We start from the raw sequence: 13,656 nt of genomic DNA on the forward strand, positions 1-13,656 counted from the left end.
TACAGATAGTCATCCAAATCTGTCACATCCTATGCATGAGGGTCACCACAGTTAAAGTGGATACTAAAGGCATTCCAAATTGGCAAATGGGATATAGTCAGGATTATTAATGCAGAAACTGGCTAAATCAGGAGTCATTTGGTTAAGTAAATAGATTTAATCTGATTGTATGTCCCCCATAGAAGTCTTTCATAATGTTGAAAGGCTTCCAGGATAGAACTTGTGGGAAAATATTCTCAGCAGAGATGAGGAAATGGGAAGATAAACCTCTGTCCTTTAATTTGTCTCTTGTTTCTGTAATCTGTTTTGACAGAGAGTTGTTCTGCAAATAGCACATTGTGTGGATGCAGTCTGAGGGTGGAGTGATTTTCTTTGTAGTCATGGGAAAAGTACTAGTCTGATCCTCAACTGGATGTTAGTTTAGTGAGGCATTTTGGAAAATAGAAGCTTCACAACTGCCTTTAATAAAGATGCAGAAACATGGTGTGGAATTGTATTCACTGATTAGAATAATCATTATCTACAATATGGTTTAAGGGTCTGTAATTTCAGTCTGATGTGCAGTCTGAGATATATAGCCTTTCTGGCCCCCTCAAATCCTTAGAAGCCCAGCATTTGCCACACTGGATCAGAGCAGTGTTTGTCAAGTAAAAGGCAATGTCCTACCCTCAGCAGTATCACATACTTGTGGCTATAGAGGAAACTAAAATATCCGGAAATGCACAAATTTAACAGTGTAATATTGTAGATGGTGGCTCCTTTTCTTAAGTTCTGTACAAATGAATGACATTAATCTACTGTAATTGGCATGTGTTCAACAAGCTGCACTTAACTGGTAGTAGAATATGGTGAGGCTTTGCTATTGTAGCTAGTAATATCCATTTTGATACCCTTTCTTAAGTAGTTTTTTTTTAAATTTTTGTAATTATTTTTAAATTACCATTCTTTTCAGAATCATATCCTTTGCTTATTAGTTTCTGTAGGAAACCAACAGCTCTATATACATGCTTACTGACATAATTCATCACAGTCAGGCAATCATGTTACTTTACATAAGTATGTCATCTGAAGAAGCTCAGCTGATAATATAGCAGCAATTTGCCATCAGTGGTCAAGTATATGTATTTGGGGAATTTATTAAATGGTTTATGCATGAGAGTGTTAGGTAACATTGCAGAGCAAGCATCTAGGGCCAGGTCTTTGGAGCTATTTTAACTTGTGGGATAACTTTCAAATTGCCTGCAGGTTTACTTAGGATCACTGCCTAATACTCAGATGCTTATCTAAGTCATGCTCATCTTCTGGGAATCTTTTCCTCTCAGACTGTGTCTTTCCTACTTTCAAGTATCTCTCCTCTGCCCCACATGTAAGAACCAGTGCAACCTATAACTGCTTTATATCTGTCCTTTACTATCTTCTGTAGTAAGGCAGTTCAGTTTCTTGTAGCTCTGTGAAAGGTTTCTGTCTTCAGGAGGAGTCCTGGGATGCCCTTAGTCTCTTCTACGTAAAAATGAAAACTGAAGAAGTAATAGTATCTATCTAGGCTGTTCTTGAAGTGTTAAACACACTTCTTATTCTTCCATGTCAAATAATATTTTTTTTCTTGAAGAAACAATGCCTTCGTCATAATGCAAAAGTGTGATGAGACTCCATTCATTGGTTAGAGTGATATTTATTATTAATTAATAAATTATTGTTAATTATTATATAGTTTAACAGAATATAATTTTTTCTCCATCTTAAATTGAGCTATAGATTTGTAGCCCTTTTATAGGCTTCATACACCGAAGTAGCTGTATTAAAAGAGCTTTATTTGATTATTAGGAATCAATTTCCTAGCTTTTGCACATTTTAATTACAAAAATCTTTTCTTTTTTAAGTAAGCTGTATGTGATGCCAAGTCAGTATATACCTTCTACATTAATCTCACGGACCCTGTTACACACGGAATTCTCTCTCAGTGGTGTGTATAGTGTGGGGCAGGAAGAGTTAGTCTCATGCAGAAAGTAGCATAAATAAAATCATGCTGCATTTTTACAGTTTTGAAATATGTAAATTATTTGTGAAATTTTAAACTTGTATATTTAGGAATTCCACCTGTTGTTATGCATGAATTAGTGTAATAGTGCTAAGTTACAATAACTTTTTAGATAATCTTACTGAAAAGAAAGTTTGGGTCAGCAGTTAGATAATTTTCTGTACAAAACACATGTATTCTCAATTCATATTTATATGTATGTTGAGTATGTTAAGTTCAACTTTCTGTACCTCGATGCTAAAGGTCAAAAAAGGTGCAGAACACTCCTTTTTAAAGTCAGGAGAAACTCTAGGCAACTGATCTAAAGAACAGTTTATGTGCTTCTGGATGGAAGTTGTGTCTTGCCTGTGTTGTAACCTCAATTCCGTAATAGTCAGGTAGCTATAATATGGCATAACGTCTATTGTTTCTCTTTTTGCTTCATTAATTCCTTAGCCTCAAAATATTCTAAATGGAAACACCTGACATATTTTATCTCTTATCTAGAAATTTCCTTTCCTGTTATATTGCTTTTGTAGGTCCCAGAAGCCATAAGAAAGTGCCAGAGAGCTGGAATAACAGTCCGCATGGTCACTGGAGACAACATCAACACAGCACGTGCCATTGCCATAAAATGTGGAATCATTCACCCAGGAGAAGACTTTCTCTGCCTTGAAGGGAAAGAGTTTAACAGAAGGATCCGAAATGAGAAGGGAGAGGTAATTCAAATACTAAATCCATACATACCATTAATATGTTATTTAAAAATAGCAAGAACACTGAAATGCTGTTTCCCCTGCACTGATGTGTACCTCCTATCTGTAAAGACTACTTGGAGAGATTGCTACTTCCTTCTACCACTAGCCTTTTGCAATTCAAAATACCATTGAAAATGCAGTCTTAACTTTTCATGATGCAGAGCCACTGTCAGTTTAGTGCTAACCTAATTTAGCAGTGTTTAGAACCATAGCACTAGACTACAAGAAATTAAAGCCAAACACATTAAAAGCAGGTTTGTTAGCAAAGAGGGGAAGGTACTTAACAGAAATATGCAGGTCTGCCTCATAAAAATGCAGTCTGTACTGAAAACCAGCTCCTCTCATCTCTTTATTTTATACCACTTTATCTAATGTACTGCTACATCCACTTATATTAATGATCTGCACAACTTAATCTTTTCTTCAGAAGATTTTTAGCTCCTTATAAAAGATGGCGCTAACACATAGGCTACTGAAGTCAGCTGTAAAAAAGTAAACTTTATGCTGTGTCTTTGAGTCCATCAGTGATAAATGGACACAGTCATTTACTCCTTGCATCGATTGATGGAATCCTTTGTCCTTGTTGTTATTGGTATTCAGAGAAAATTCTGCCAGTAATGGTGCAAAATGAAGAATTTTAATTCAAATGTAAACTAGAACAACACACTTTCACTTGTGAAAATATTTGATCAGCTTTGAGAAACTCCACTATAGTATATCTAGAGTTATGAATCTGAGTGGAATTATCCATAATGATACTAAGATACTGTGGCAAAATTTACATATGTTAGCCAACAGCTGAGCTTTGGTGGTAGAAAACTGTCTTTTTTAACCTTGCCTTCATTTGCAGTGTTGGTGGCTGTTGTAATTTTTCTGTGCTTTTGGAGAAAAGTTGCACATCTGAGTAACGAAGTGAGTCATCTGACACAAGGACACAAATACATATTTTGCTAATCACAGGCTAACAGTTTTACTGTTTCGGGGTTTTTTGTGTTCCTCCCTCTCCAGATTGAGCAAGAGCGGATTGACAAAATCTGGCCAAAGCTTCGAGTACTTGCTCGCTCATCTCCCACGGACAAACACACTTTGGTAAAAGGTGTGTGCAGACTACCTTTGCATGTGTGTGTAATAAATGCCAAAGTTATTGAATTATGTTCTGCATTTAATCTGCATTGTAAAAATTTTACTGTTGCAAATATATCTGAGTTGTTACCTTTAATTGCACATCTTTACATAATGCAAGGAAGTTTTCTCAGTAACCAATTCTCTTGTGTTTGCGTTCTACCTGAGTCTACAAATGAAAGGTAATAGGAAACTGGTTGGCAGGAATAACAGAAATGCCAATAAGATGTCTGGCAAGTAGATGTAGGCAATCTCATATTTGCCTTGTGACTTTTAATTGGACTAGAATGAGGCTTTAGCTGGGAAGGGAAAATGTGTGTTTGCTGGTCAGAAAGAAAATATTGTTGAGAAATAGGTTGTGGTTCATATAAATTAGAGGGGGCATAGATTTTTGTAGTCTTTGCCTATATCTCTTTATGAAGAAAACAAGAACAAGCTCATTTAGAGTAAATCAAGTCACTCAAATGCATCTGTTCTCCCACAATTATTTTTAAACAATAGTCCAAGATAAAAAACTTTTCATGTTACAGTAGCAGTTACTGGAGATGATGTAACTAGGAGCTGCCCTCTTTAGCATTACATGAATGGAGATGCGCATTTTAGGCCAATTCCATTTTCCTGTAGGCTCACTAATTGTATGATTTGCATTGGCTTCCTTTAGATTTCTGGCTGTATTTTTAGAGTCTGTTTTTGTCCTATAAAAACAGCACCGTACAAATGATATTCTCTTACTATACTGTCTGCAGATGGAATGCTCTATAAAAGAGGGATTTGTTTGCAGTTTTCACTACAAAGCCTTTTTCATATCTGTAACTCACACTTCTTGAGTTGAAATCTTATTCTGTTGACTTTGAAGCTCACACTTAAAAGACAGCTGGTGAAATCAGAAAATTTCTGATCAGGAATAACATCATTTCTAGCCATGATAAGATGGGAGGCTGGCGCAGGTGGAAGCCCCATTGGTGGATGGCTGTGGTTGCTGGCTTCCTGATGAAGAAAGAACTGGATTATTTTGCAAAGGCCCTAGAAAGTCTGGAGAGACTCTTCTTAGCAATTTTTGGAGGAGCTAGAGTTCAGGATAAGATCCAGCTGATCAGTTACATATTTTCAGCTGGTTGTCTACTTTAATAGTAATTCACATTTAGGTATGCAATAATTTCTGGATCTGCCCTTTTGGTATGGCAAGATTTTATTGATGTGACTCCATACATGACTAATTACAAAGGCTTTTAAACTGTATGTAATTTTTTTTAAATGCCTAAATAACTTTAGACCAAAAGTTCCATTGTGGTCTCCCAAGTGATGTGCACACACATCAGGGACAGTCCACTGGGATGCAGAAAGAAAATATTTTTTACCATTATTAAATAGAAGAGTATTTTAAAAATATTGTTTATTTCATCTGTATCTAATAATTTTTAATATATGTTTTATAATGGACATAAACATATGTATAATTTATAAATAATATACATATTTTGGGGGTGTGTCCTCAAAAAGATTTTACCAGTAGGCATTCATGATTGAAAAGGTTTGGAGACTATTTATTTGGACAACATGATTAGCTCCATAGGCCAGTATTAAAACAGCACAAAGTTAGCTGAAGCCTCCTCACTTCCCTAGTGCATATAAAATACTGTCTTTTAGCTCTTAGAGGTCATGACTTGTACAGCCTAATAGCTTATTTGTTACAGAAACACACAACAATTTGTGTTTCATTAAGTGGATTAAATAAGTCCTTTGGGAGTACTCATTTGAATCATTCAGGATTTTTCCTTAAGAGAAAATTGAAACCTTTGCCAGAGAAAATGAAATCAATAAAGAGCTAAAGAAGAATAAGCAACAAATTATTGATGTTTTATAGCATATACACTTATACGTGTTATAGATATTATAGATATTTGCTACTACTGAATGCCTTATGCAACTAATACAATTAAGGTTTTAAAGATACGATTAGGTCAAATGATAGAGCAATTAAGTATCTAAGGAAGTTCAAGACCAAGTATGTGGAAAATCATGATGAAATTTTTTGGCTGGTAATACTCCAAGGGCCACTGAAAGTTACAAGAAACTATTTAAATGTTCACTAGTTTTTGGCCTCTTGTTAAAATGTTATGTTTTTCTCAGACACTTGAGGGATCAAGAGGATTTTCTCTTCTTTGATGTATTCTATCTGCTCTAGGGTAAAAACACACATCACAATATAAACTTTTTTTATATTTAATTTTTAATGACATACAGCTGCTAGAGGGAATATTTTTTCTCCTTAACATAGCACAATCCCATCCAGCAAAAGGATAATTTTTATTTTGCATTTTTGTTTTTACTACTGCTAAGGGACTAGAGAAAGGCATGGTTCAGCATTTTGGGCTGGGTAGACAGTTTCTCTCTAATATTTATGGCTTTGAAGTAGAGGTAGATTGAAAAACAAAAAAAAGTCAAAATGGCTTATCTTCATGAACTGTTTCAGTGAAACAGAAATGTTAGATATCTTAATCCAACTGAAATACCATTTCTTATGGATTTTATGACATCCATGGGTATTATTTCATATTTTTACCCTATTTCAAAGTAAATACGCATATCATTTATACTGATGTATCCTTGTAATACTATTGCTGAAATACTTCCATATTGTCATATTGTTTTTTAAAATACTATGTACTATGAGAAGCAACTTTTTAGTAATGATGGGAAATATCATCTTATTATCAGAAGGCATAGAAAAGATCAAATAAAATATTCAGTTTACCAGTTAAAGAAGCGGTGCTTTCCAATATGCTTAAATTAGGCTAGAATCATTTTTCTGTGATATTAAAAACAACTATTCTATTCTCATGTAAGGCTGACTTATTAACAAGCAGAAAATGAAATTTAAAGAGGAAAAGTTTTTTAAATAATTACCCTTAATTACTAAAATATGTCAAATATTATTGCATGGGATGGTATTTTATGCATAACATCATTAACGTGGACATGCCATGAGACTAAGTAGGATATCAAAAGTGTAGAAAAGTGTATTCTTTGAATTATTAGTGGATTAATTGAAATTCTGAAGTTAAATATCAGCATGTTGCAAATGGCAAGTAATTTTGATTTCCATTTGAGAGAATATGTTAATATTTATTTTTATTCAAATTCATATGAAGAAATATTCAGAAGGTTGACCTGTTCCACAGTGAAAAAAGTCAGCTTCAGCCAACTCTTCCCTGAAGTGAAGAACATAAAAATAGTTTAAAGGAAGCAGGAGGTATACTGCATTTAAATCTAGAGTTTTATACTTTCTAAATACCATTCAGGTCTCTGTAGTCTCTGTTCAGTGTAACTTTGTGGGAGGCACTGATGCCCTCAAGGTTCCCCTTTAGTGTTTCACTCTTATAATATAAAGCACATTGATGATGCATGCTTAGTACAGAAATGTGTGCGTTCTAGCCATGCTCTTCTCTACCATTCTAGTATGATAAACTCTGTGGAGCACTATTCACTTAATGCTGTCTGTAATGTTATGTATAACACTTCTACATTAACCTTTAAAGCTCTATTCCTGCACATAGTTAAGCATGTAACTAAAGTGAATTTAAATTTTCTCTTCCAGACAGACTTTATAATTTCTTGTTAAGTTGACAGGGAGCTTCAGAAGTTTGGAAGTATTAAAAACTAACCTAAACAGAAAATGCATGTAAAAATATATTACTGCATCTGTCTATGTTTAGCTTGTCAAAGAAATATAAATATGTGTAAGCATATGGGATGATCAACTTTCCTGCATCAATAACACTTCAGTTGGTGTGCATCTTTGAAATGCTCTACTGTAGCTAAGTTTTTCCTGTCTGCCTCTTTTGAGTTAGTCAGTTGAGAGAGAAAGGAATACCTAAACTAGGATTTTTTTTTCTCCCAGAACCAGTGGTTTCTTACTGATGTGACTCTAAGGGTGACAATGCAAGTAAGAATTGTTTAAAAAAAGCAGCATTTGTTCTGCAGTAAAGGGAGAACCTGAGGCTATACTTGATGTTTTTGATCTGAGGCACAGTTACAGATAGCTCTTGTAAAAGACATGGAATACACATTATTGGTAGATACTATTTATCTTACTATCCTGAGTGAATTTGATTTAATGCTTGCTTAATATTAGATGGGAGGAAGGTGGAAGATATAGGATATATTTCACTTTCAGCTGTTTATGCAGTGCTGGTACCTTTTATAGCAAGCTTGTGCATATAGTATCCCTCTTGATAACTATACACAGTTGTTTTAAATATGATCTTTTCCCTCATCAGAAACAAGCTGCTTGCTCTGAAAAACTTCTGCCTTATGCAAGCTATGTGACTCCTCCCCAAATTCCTTCAGCATCAGCAGAATCTGTGTGTGAAACCCACTGTAAAGTTGTGCTTTAGGTGTATTCCCATGACTGTTGAATAAAATTGTTTTTGACAGAGGAAAGACATGGCCAAACAGCTTAAGATGATGGAACAGACCAATGAAACAGCAAAGAATGTTTTGGGAGAAAGCCTTGCTGAGTTTTAGGAATTCCTTGGCTATCCCTTGCAGACCTGTTTTTATTAAAATACTGTATGTAAGCATTCAAGTGGAGTAAAGCAGTTTACTTTGAAGAAATTTCGTACCTGTTAGGCATGACTAATTAATACTGAAGTTTCTTTTTAGCTGTTTTGAATGAGTGGAAAGGCCAATGAATGTTAAAGAAATGGGCGTTCTCTTTATTGGCAGTCTGTCTGGTCATGCTCTTAAATTTTTCACTGATCATTGAAGCAGATGTTCTCCACAGCTCAGAATTGCAGAGGGAGAACCCTTCCTAGGCATCCCTCCTCTGTTTGGTGTCCTTACACTGTTTGTAAGGTCTATACAGACATATTACTTGATACCGAAGAAAATTCTTGAGGTGAAACCTTATCACTACTATTAACAGAATGATATCAAAGAAAGAAAACAAAAAAGTATAAGGAAATGTGGTTAGGAAGGAGGGAAGTGCTGGAAAGAAGACAACGATTCAGAAACATGAGGAAGGGGGAGAAGGAACAGATTAAAAAGAGCATGCAGAAGTCAGGGAGCATAAGTATTGCTATGATAAATCCTCTGAATCCCAACTAATCACTACTGCTCCATTTTAGAGATTTGTCTGACATACAAATGAAATTTCCACAAAGATCTCTCTTCTTATGAATAGCACTGAAGTCTGTCCACATACTGATGTGCCATGCATCGACATATTTCTGATGACACTACCAGTGGCGACTGCAATGAGGGTGTGTGGCTGAGACACTGATGATAACCAAGACAATCTGATCTCTGTTTTTCCATGACTACTGATTATGTAGTTCTGTGCTCTGGAGCGTGTTGGGCTTACCCCAGCTCCATAGTTTGCTTTTAGGGATGAAAATGACTACTAAACCTTGTATATGACATAGATGCATCCAGCAATTGGTTGATTGGCAATTGGTAGTATAGTCATTGACATTAGAGCACTATTTATATCTATTAGGAGGTCATTTGTTAGAGCCTCTTCAACTTGATTTGGGTTGTGCTCCCATTTGGAATCCAATTGTGAGAGCATGCTATCTACCTGTTTGGAGCAGTTAATAGTATGATAAGTCAGAGATGTTAAGAATTTTTTTCAGAAGCTTAAACTATTAATTTAACATCAAAGGATGTGTTAATAACAAGAAGGGGGAAGACCAAGATAAATGCTTTTAACAGTAATGGCAGCTAATGTTCCTGTTTATTTAGTAATGCCAATGGCAAGTCACCCCAAGAAATTGAAAGCTCTAATTATAAGATCTTATCAGAATAATGTGCCATTTATCTGAGTTAATACTGCCAATGGGAAGTGAATAGATTTTTTTTCTGATTTTCATAAGACTGAAAAATACAGGACACTAACTGCTTCCATACTGCATTGCAATCTTCTGGGTGCCATGAGGCAGCTATTGCTCTGGAATCTGCAATTTCCTATTCCTGGTTAGTTATCTGATATGAGTTATTTTTTCCAGAGTAGAATGAAAGCTTTTCACACTGGGTAGGTTTTGATAATTGTTTTTAGATGTTATGACTTTGTGCAAAATGTGTTAGCAAAAGGAATTTTGTCATTCCCCCCCCCCCCGCCCCGCCCCGAGTTACTAAGATGGAGAGGTGTTCTTGTATCCTACACAACAATCCTGTATTCTGGACTCATATTCAAATGGACTCTGATGTGGAAATAAAAACATAAGTGGTGAATGATCCCCATCCTATTAAAAAACAAGGCTTCTTCTGTAATCTTAGAAAAAGTCTTTATGCTTTTCCTTACTTTCCCCATCTACATAAGTGGAAAATACTTCCCTGCAGGGTAGTTCCATGAAACTTGATTCACCAAGTGAAATGTGCTTTCTTTCTGAAAATTATCTCAAAATGAAAGTAGAAATTATTTTGTCTATTTATTAAAATGTTTGGCTCCAGAATTTAAAGAATTGTATCTTCTTAATCATTGTTTGGCAGAATTAAACATGTCTGTTAAAATGCTAATTTAGCTCCAGCTAAATGAAAGTCATCAATGGCATTTGTTATTTTTAGGTTAAACTGCTTGCCAGAAGGCATCGCAGCAAAGCAGATATTACAGTTCAGTCTCAGTTTAGGAGAGCTTTAAGCATGAACTTAAGTCTTTGGCAAATCCTTTCCATTGATGTTTAATCAGAGAACTGGCCTCAAATGGGTTTACTGTGGCACATAATTTTAAATAGTAGAAATCTTCCAGAAGAACTTAATGAGCTGATCTCATTCCCTTTGAAGCCTATGCAAGTTTTGTTGATGTTTTGATGATGCAGGGTCAGAACTTTCCATGTAAATTCTAGTAGTGATGTCTAGTAGTGTATGGTAGTTATGACACTGTTTTCATCATTATTTTCCTTAAAAATCAACTCTATTAATCTCTATAAGGCTTGTGTGGTATTATGTAGTCTATATTACACAGACCATGTTATTTTTAGAAGAAAGTTTTATCTTGCTAATTATTTTATATGTATGTATGTATACACACACATATACATTTTTTGCAGGTATTATTGACAGCACACAGGTGGAACAGAGGCAGGTTGTAGCTGTGACTGGTGATGGAACCAACGATGGACCAGCACTTAAAAAAGCTGATGTTGGCTTTGCAATGGTATAATCTTGAGCGTATTTATTGATTTTTGTGTCACTACAGTTTTGCTGTAAGAGATTTTTTGCATTCATTAAGCATTGAGAAAATTGCTTAGTTATTACTTGTCAGTGAAGCAATGTATTGGAGGGCATGGGTTATGTTGCCTCAGAATCCTTTAATTTACTATGTTAGATTCACTGGTATATGCAGAATCCTGTGACAATACAAGAAAATGAACTCTTGTGTTCTTCACAACAGCAGAGTACTATTTTGTTTTGGTAAAACCCATCACTGATTGTAAAGATGTCTTCCCAATGTACTCTGACTCTAAAGACAGTAGTATACTAGGCTATATATTAAGATAAGTAATTCTGATTTTTATTAGCAGTTCTGTTCATGTATTTTAAGAAGATATCATCAATGATAAAAATAACTCAGAAGATCAGTAGTCATTAAGCTGATAATTTAAACCACTCAAAACTATCACCACATGAATTCCACTGCTGTCTATCAATTCTCTTTTCTGCGCCCTTATTCACTTTCAAAAATAGGCCAAAATAGCTAACTTCCTAGCAAATATAAAAAGCAGAATATACTCAGCAGTCACTGTTTCTATGCTGTGAAGTCTCTGTATAACTGTGGACTTTGAATAAATACAAAGATTTATATTGTAACTGTCTCTTTCTAGTAGGTAATTTTATTCACAATTAATTTTTCTAGGGTATTGCTGGAACAGACGTTGCAAAGGAAGCCTCAGATATCATCCTAACAGATGACAATTTCAGTAGCATCGTGAAGGCTGTAATGTGGGGTCGTAATGTCTATGATAGTATCTCCAAGTTCCTGCAGTTCCAGCTCACTGTTAACATTGTGGCTGTCATTGTGGCTTTCACTGGAGCATGCATTACCCAGGTAAGGTTAACTTTAAGTGTTGCTTAAACTGTGGAGCCAAATCCTACCAAGCTACACTTTCTTTCAAGTAATGGTGGCTTACATCTGATTCTTGCTTTGTACAACAAAGGGTATGCTTTCTGAAATTCTTCTGAGCGTTAAGAGTGTATTTAGGATCAAACAGCTAAATGTTAAACAGCTGTTGACATGAGGAAGTGTATTAATCCATGTTTTCCTGGAAGTAAATTGCTTTTGGGAGCTGCTAATTTTTATGCTGCCTCATACAGCTCCCTGATTTTGATGACATATTATTGTCATGACTGAGCCTGTGATGATAGAACAGAAAATGTCAGCAACTGGGAGAAGGAAGAGGTTATGTGACTTTGCCTTTTCCTCTGAAGACTATTTAACTATTAAATATATATTTCTTGATGAAATATATCTTCATGGAAGATATAGGTGAAATATATATCCATATATTAAATATATGAAATATCCATATATGAAATATATATAATAATAATAATGGTATTATTATTTTCAAGGGAGGGGTACTGACACACTGAAGTGATCCCAGCAGGGGAGCTTTTTGACTGATAAAATTATTTTGTTGCTTTCAGGTCATTCCTTTTAATTTCAGTCACAAATGACAAACCAATTAAATGATATGTACAGTTGGACCTTGATCTCTTTTTCTCCCTCTACATTAATCCCTCACTGCAATCCTGGTGTTCATGCAAAATGTCTCAGTCTTTTATTTAAAAAATCATATTTGAAAGCAGACCACATTTTTTCCACTTCAAATTACTACTTTTGATTAATAAAACTAAGTTTTCTTTTTCCTAGAAAGAAAACAGGATGTATTTGGTACAGTATGAGGTCTTTGTCCTTCATTAGAAAATTGCAAAAGATGCAGTTTTTATTGACGTCACTCCCTAAAATAATGTATATTTCAGATGCTGCAGGCAGGTACTGTTACAAAATTCCTCCTTTGATTGAGACACACTGTGGGAAAGCTGATGCTTCCCTCTATTGTGCATTACACAGATGCACATACCTGTTTCAGCAGGTAAATTTCACCTCATGCACACCTGAGCAAAACAATGAATAAGTCATTAGCTCTGCTCCAGAGTAAACTTACATTGTAATCTTGGAATTGATACTTGAAACCAGAAACCCAGGTACCTTTACAAAACCATGAGGTCAAACTTCTAAGCCTTGACTGACAATTAGAGGCCTTTTTTTGTGCTGTGCATGAGGAGTCTGCAAGCTCCCATCCTCTGCTGGCACCATGCAACAGCTGGGCAGATACAACTATTGTTGTTTAGCTCCTCTGAGCTAAGTGAGCATAAGGCTAGTGCTAGGGCTGGGATTCTCAGAGAAATCAGAAATGGCTGTTTTTGAAGCAAGTAGAAGTGATCTTACCAAATGAAATAATTATTTTATTCAGTACAAAAGAAGCACTGAAACCTCAATTAACTTGTTTTCCTAGAAGTGAAAATTGCAAGTTGCTAAGTGCTAGATCCTTACCACACTGCCCCCAGGTCTTGATGCCTTCTTGTCATAACTGATCCTGTGCTATGGGACAAAATTTTTGATATTGTCACAGAAGTTGCATAACTTTTCCTTTTCCCTGGGGAAATATTTCCATTTTTATTGAGAAAATGTTTAGCTGTAATGTGATTATTGCTGGTAATACAAGGTATGTAAATAATGACTAGAAGTCTGGAAGA

At 35.2% G+C, this 13,656-nt stretch overlaps 1 protein-coding gene across 4 annotated transcripts in view; it reads left to right on the forward strand.

Moving 5' to 3' along the window:
- The window catches only part of ATP2B2 (ATPase plasma membrane Ca2+ transporting 2), a 464,757-nt gene that overhangs the window by 411,325 nt on the left and 39,776 nt on the right, over nucleotides 1–13,656 (forward strand). For all 4 annotated transcript variants that reach the window (XM_064454232.1, XM_064454233.1, XM_064454234.1 and 1 more), the window contains 4 exons: nucleotides 2,557–2,736; nucleotides 3,784–3,871; nucleotides 10,947–11,053; nucleotides 11,753–11,944. In XM_064454232.1, coding sequence (XP_064310302.1) covers nucleotides 2,557–2,736; nucleotides 3,784–3,871; nucleotides 10,947–11,053; nucleotides 11,753–11,944 — 567 coding nt within the window. The remainder of the gene's footprint in view (nucleotides 1–2,556; nucleotides 2,737–3,783; nucleotides 3,872–10,946; nucleotides 11,054–11,752; nucleotides 11,945–13,656) is intronic.

This window comes from Phalacrocorax carbo, chromosome 6 (assembly GCF_963921805.1).
Source record: "Phalacrocorax carbo chromosome 6, bPhaCar2.1, whole genome shotgun sequence".
NCBI lineage: Eukaryota > Metazoa > Chordata > Aves > Suliformes > Phalacrocoracidae > Phalacrocorax > Phalacrocorax carbo.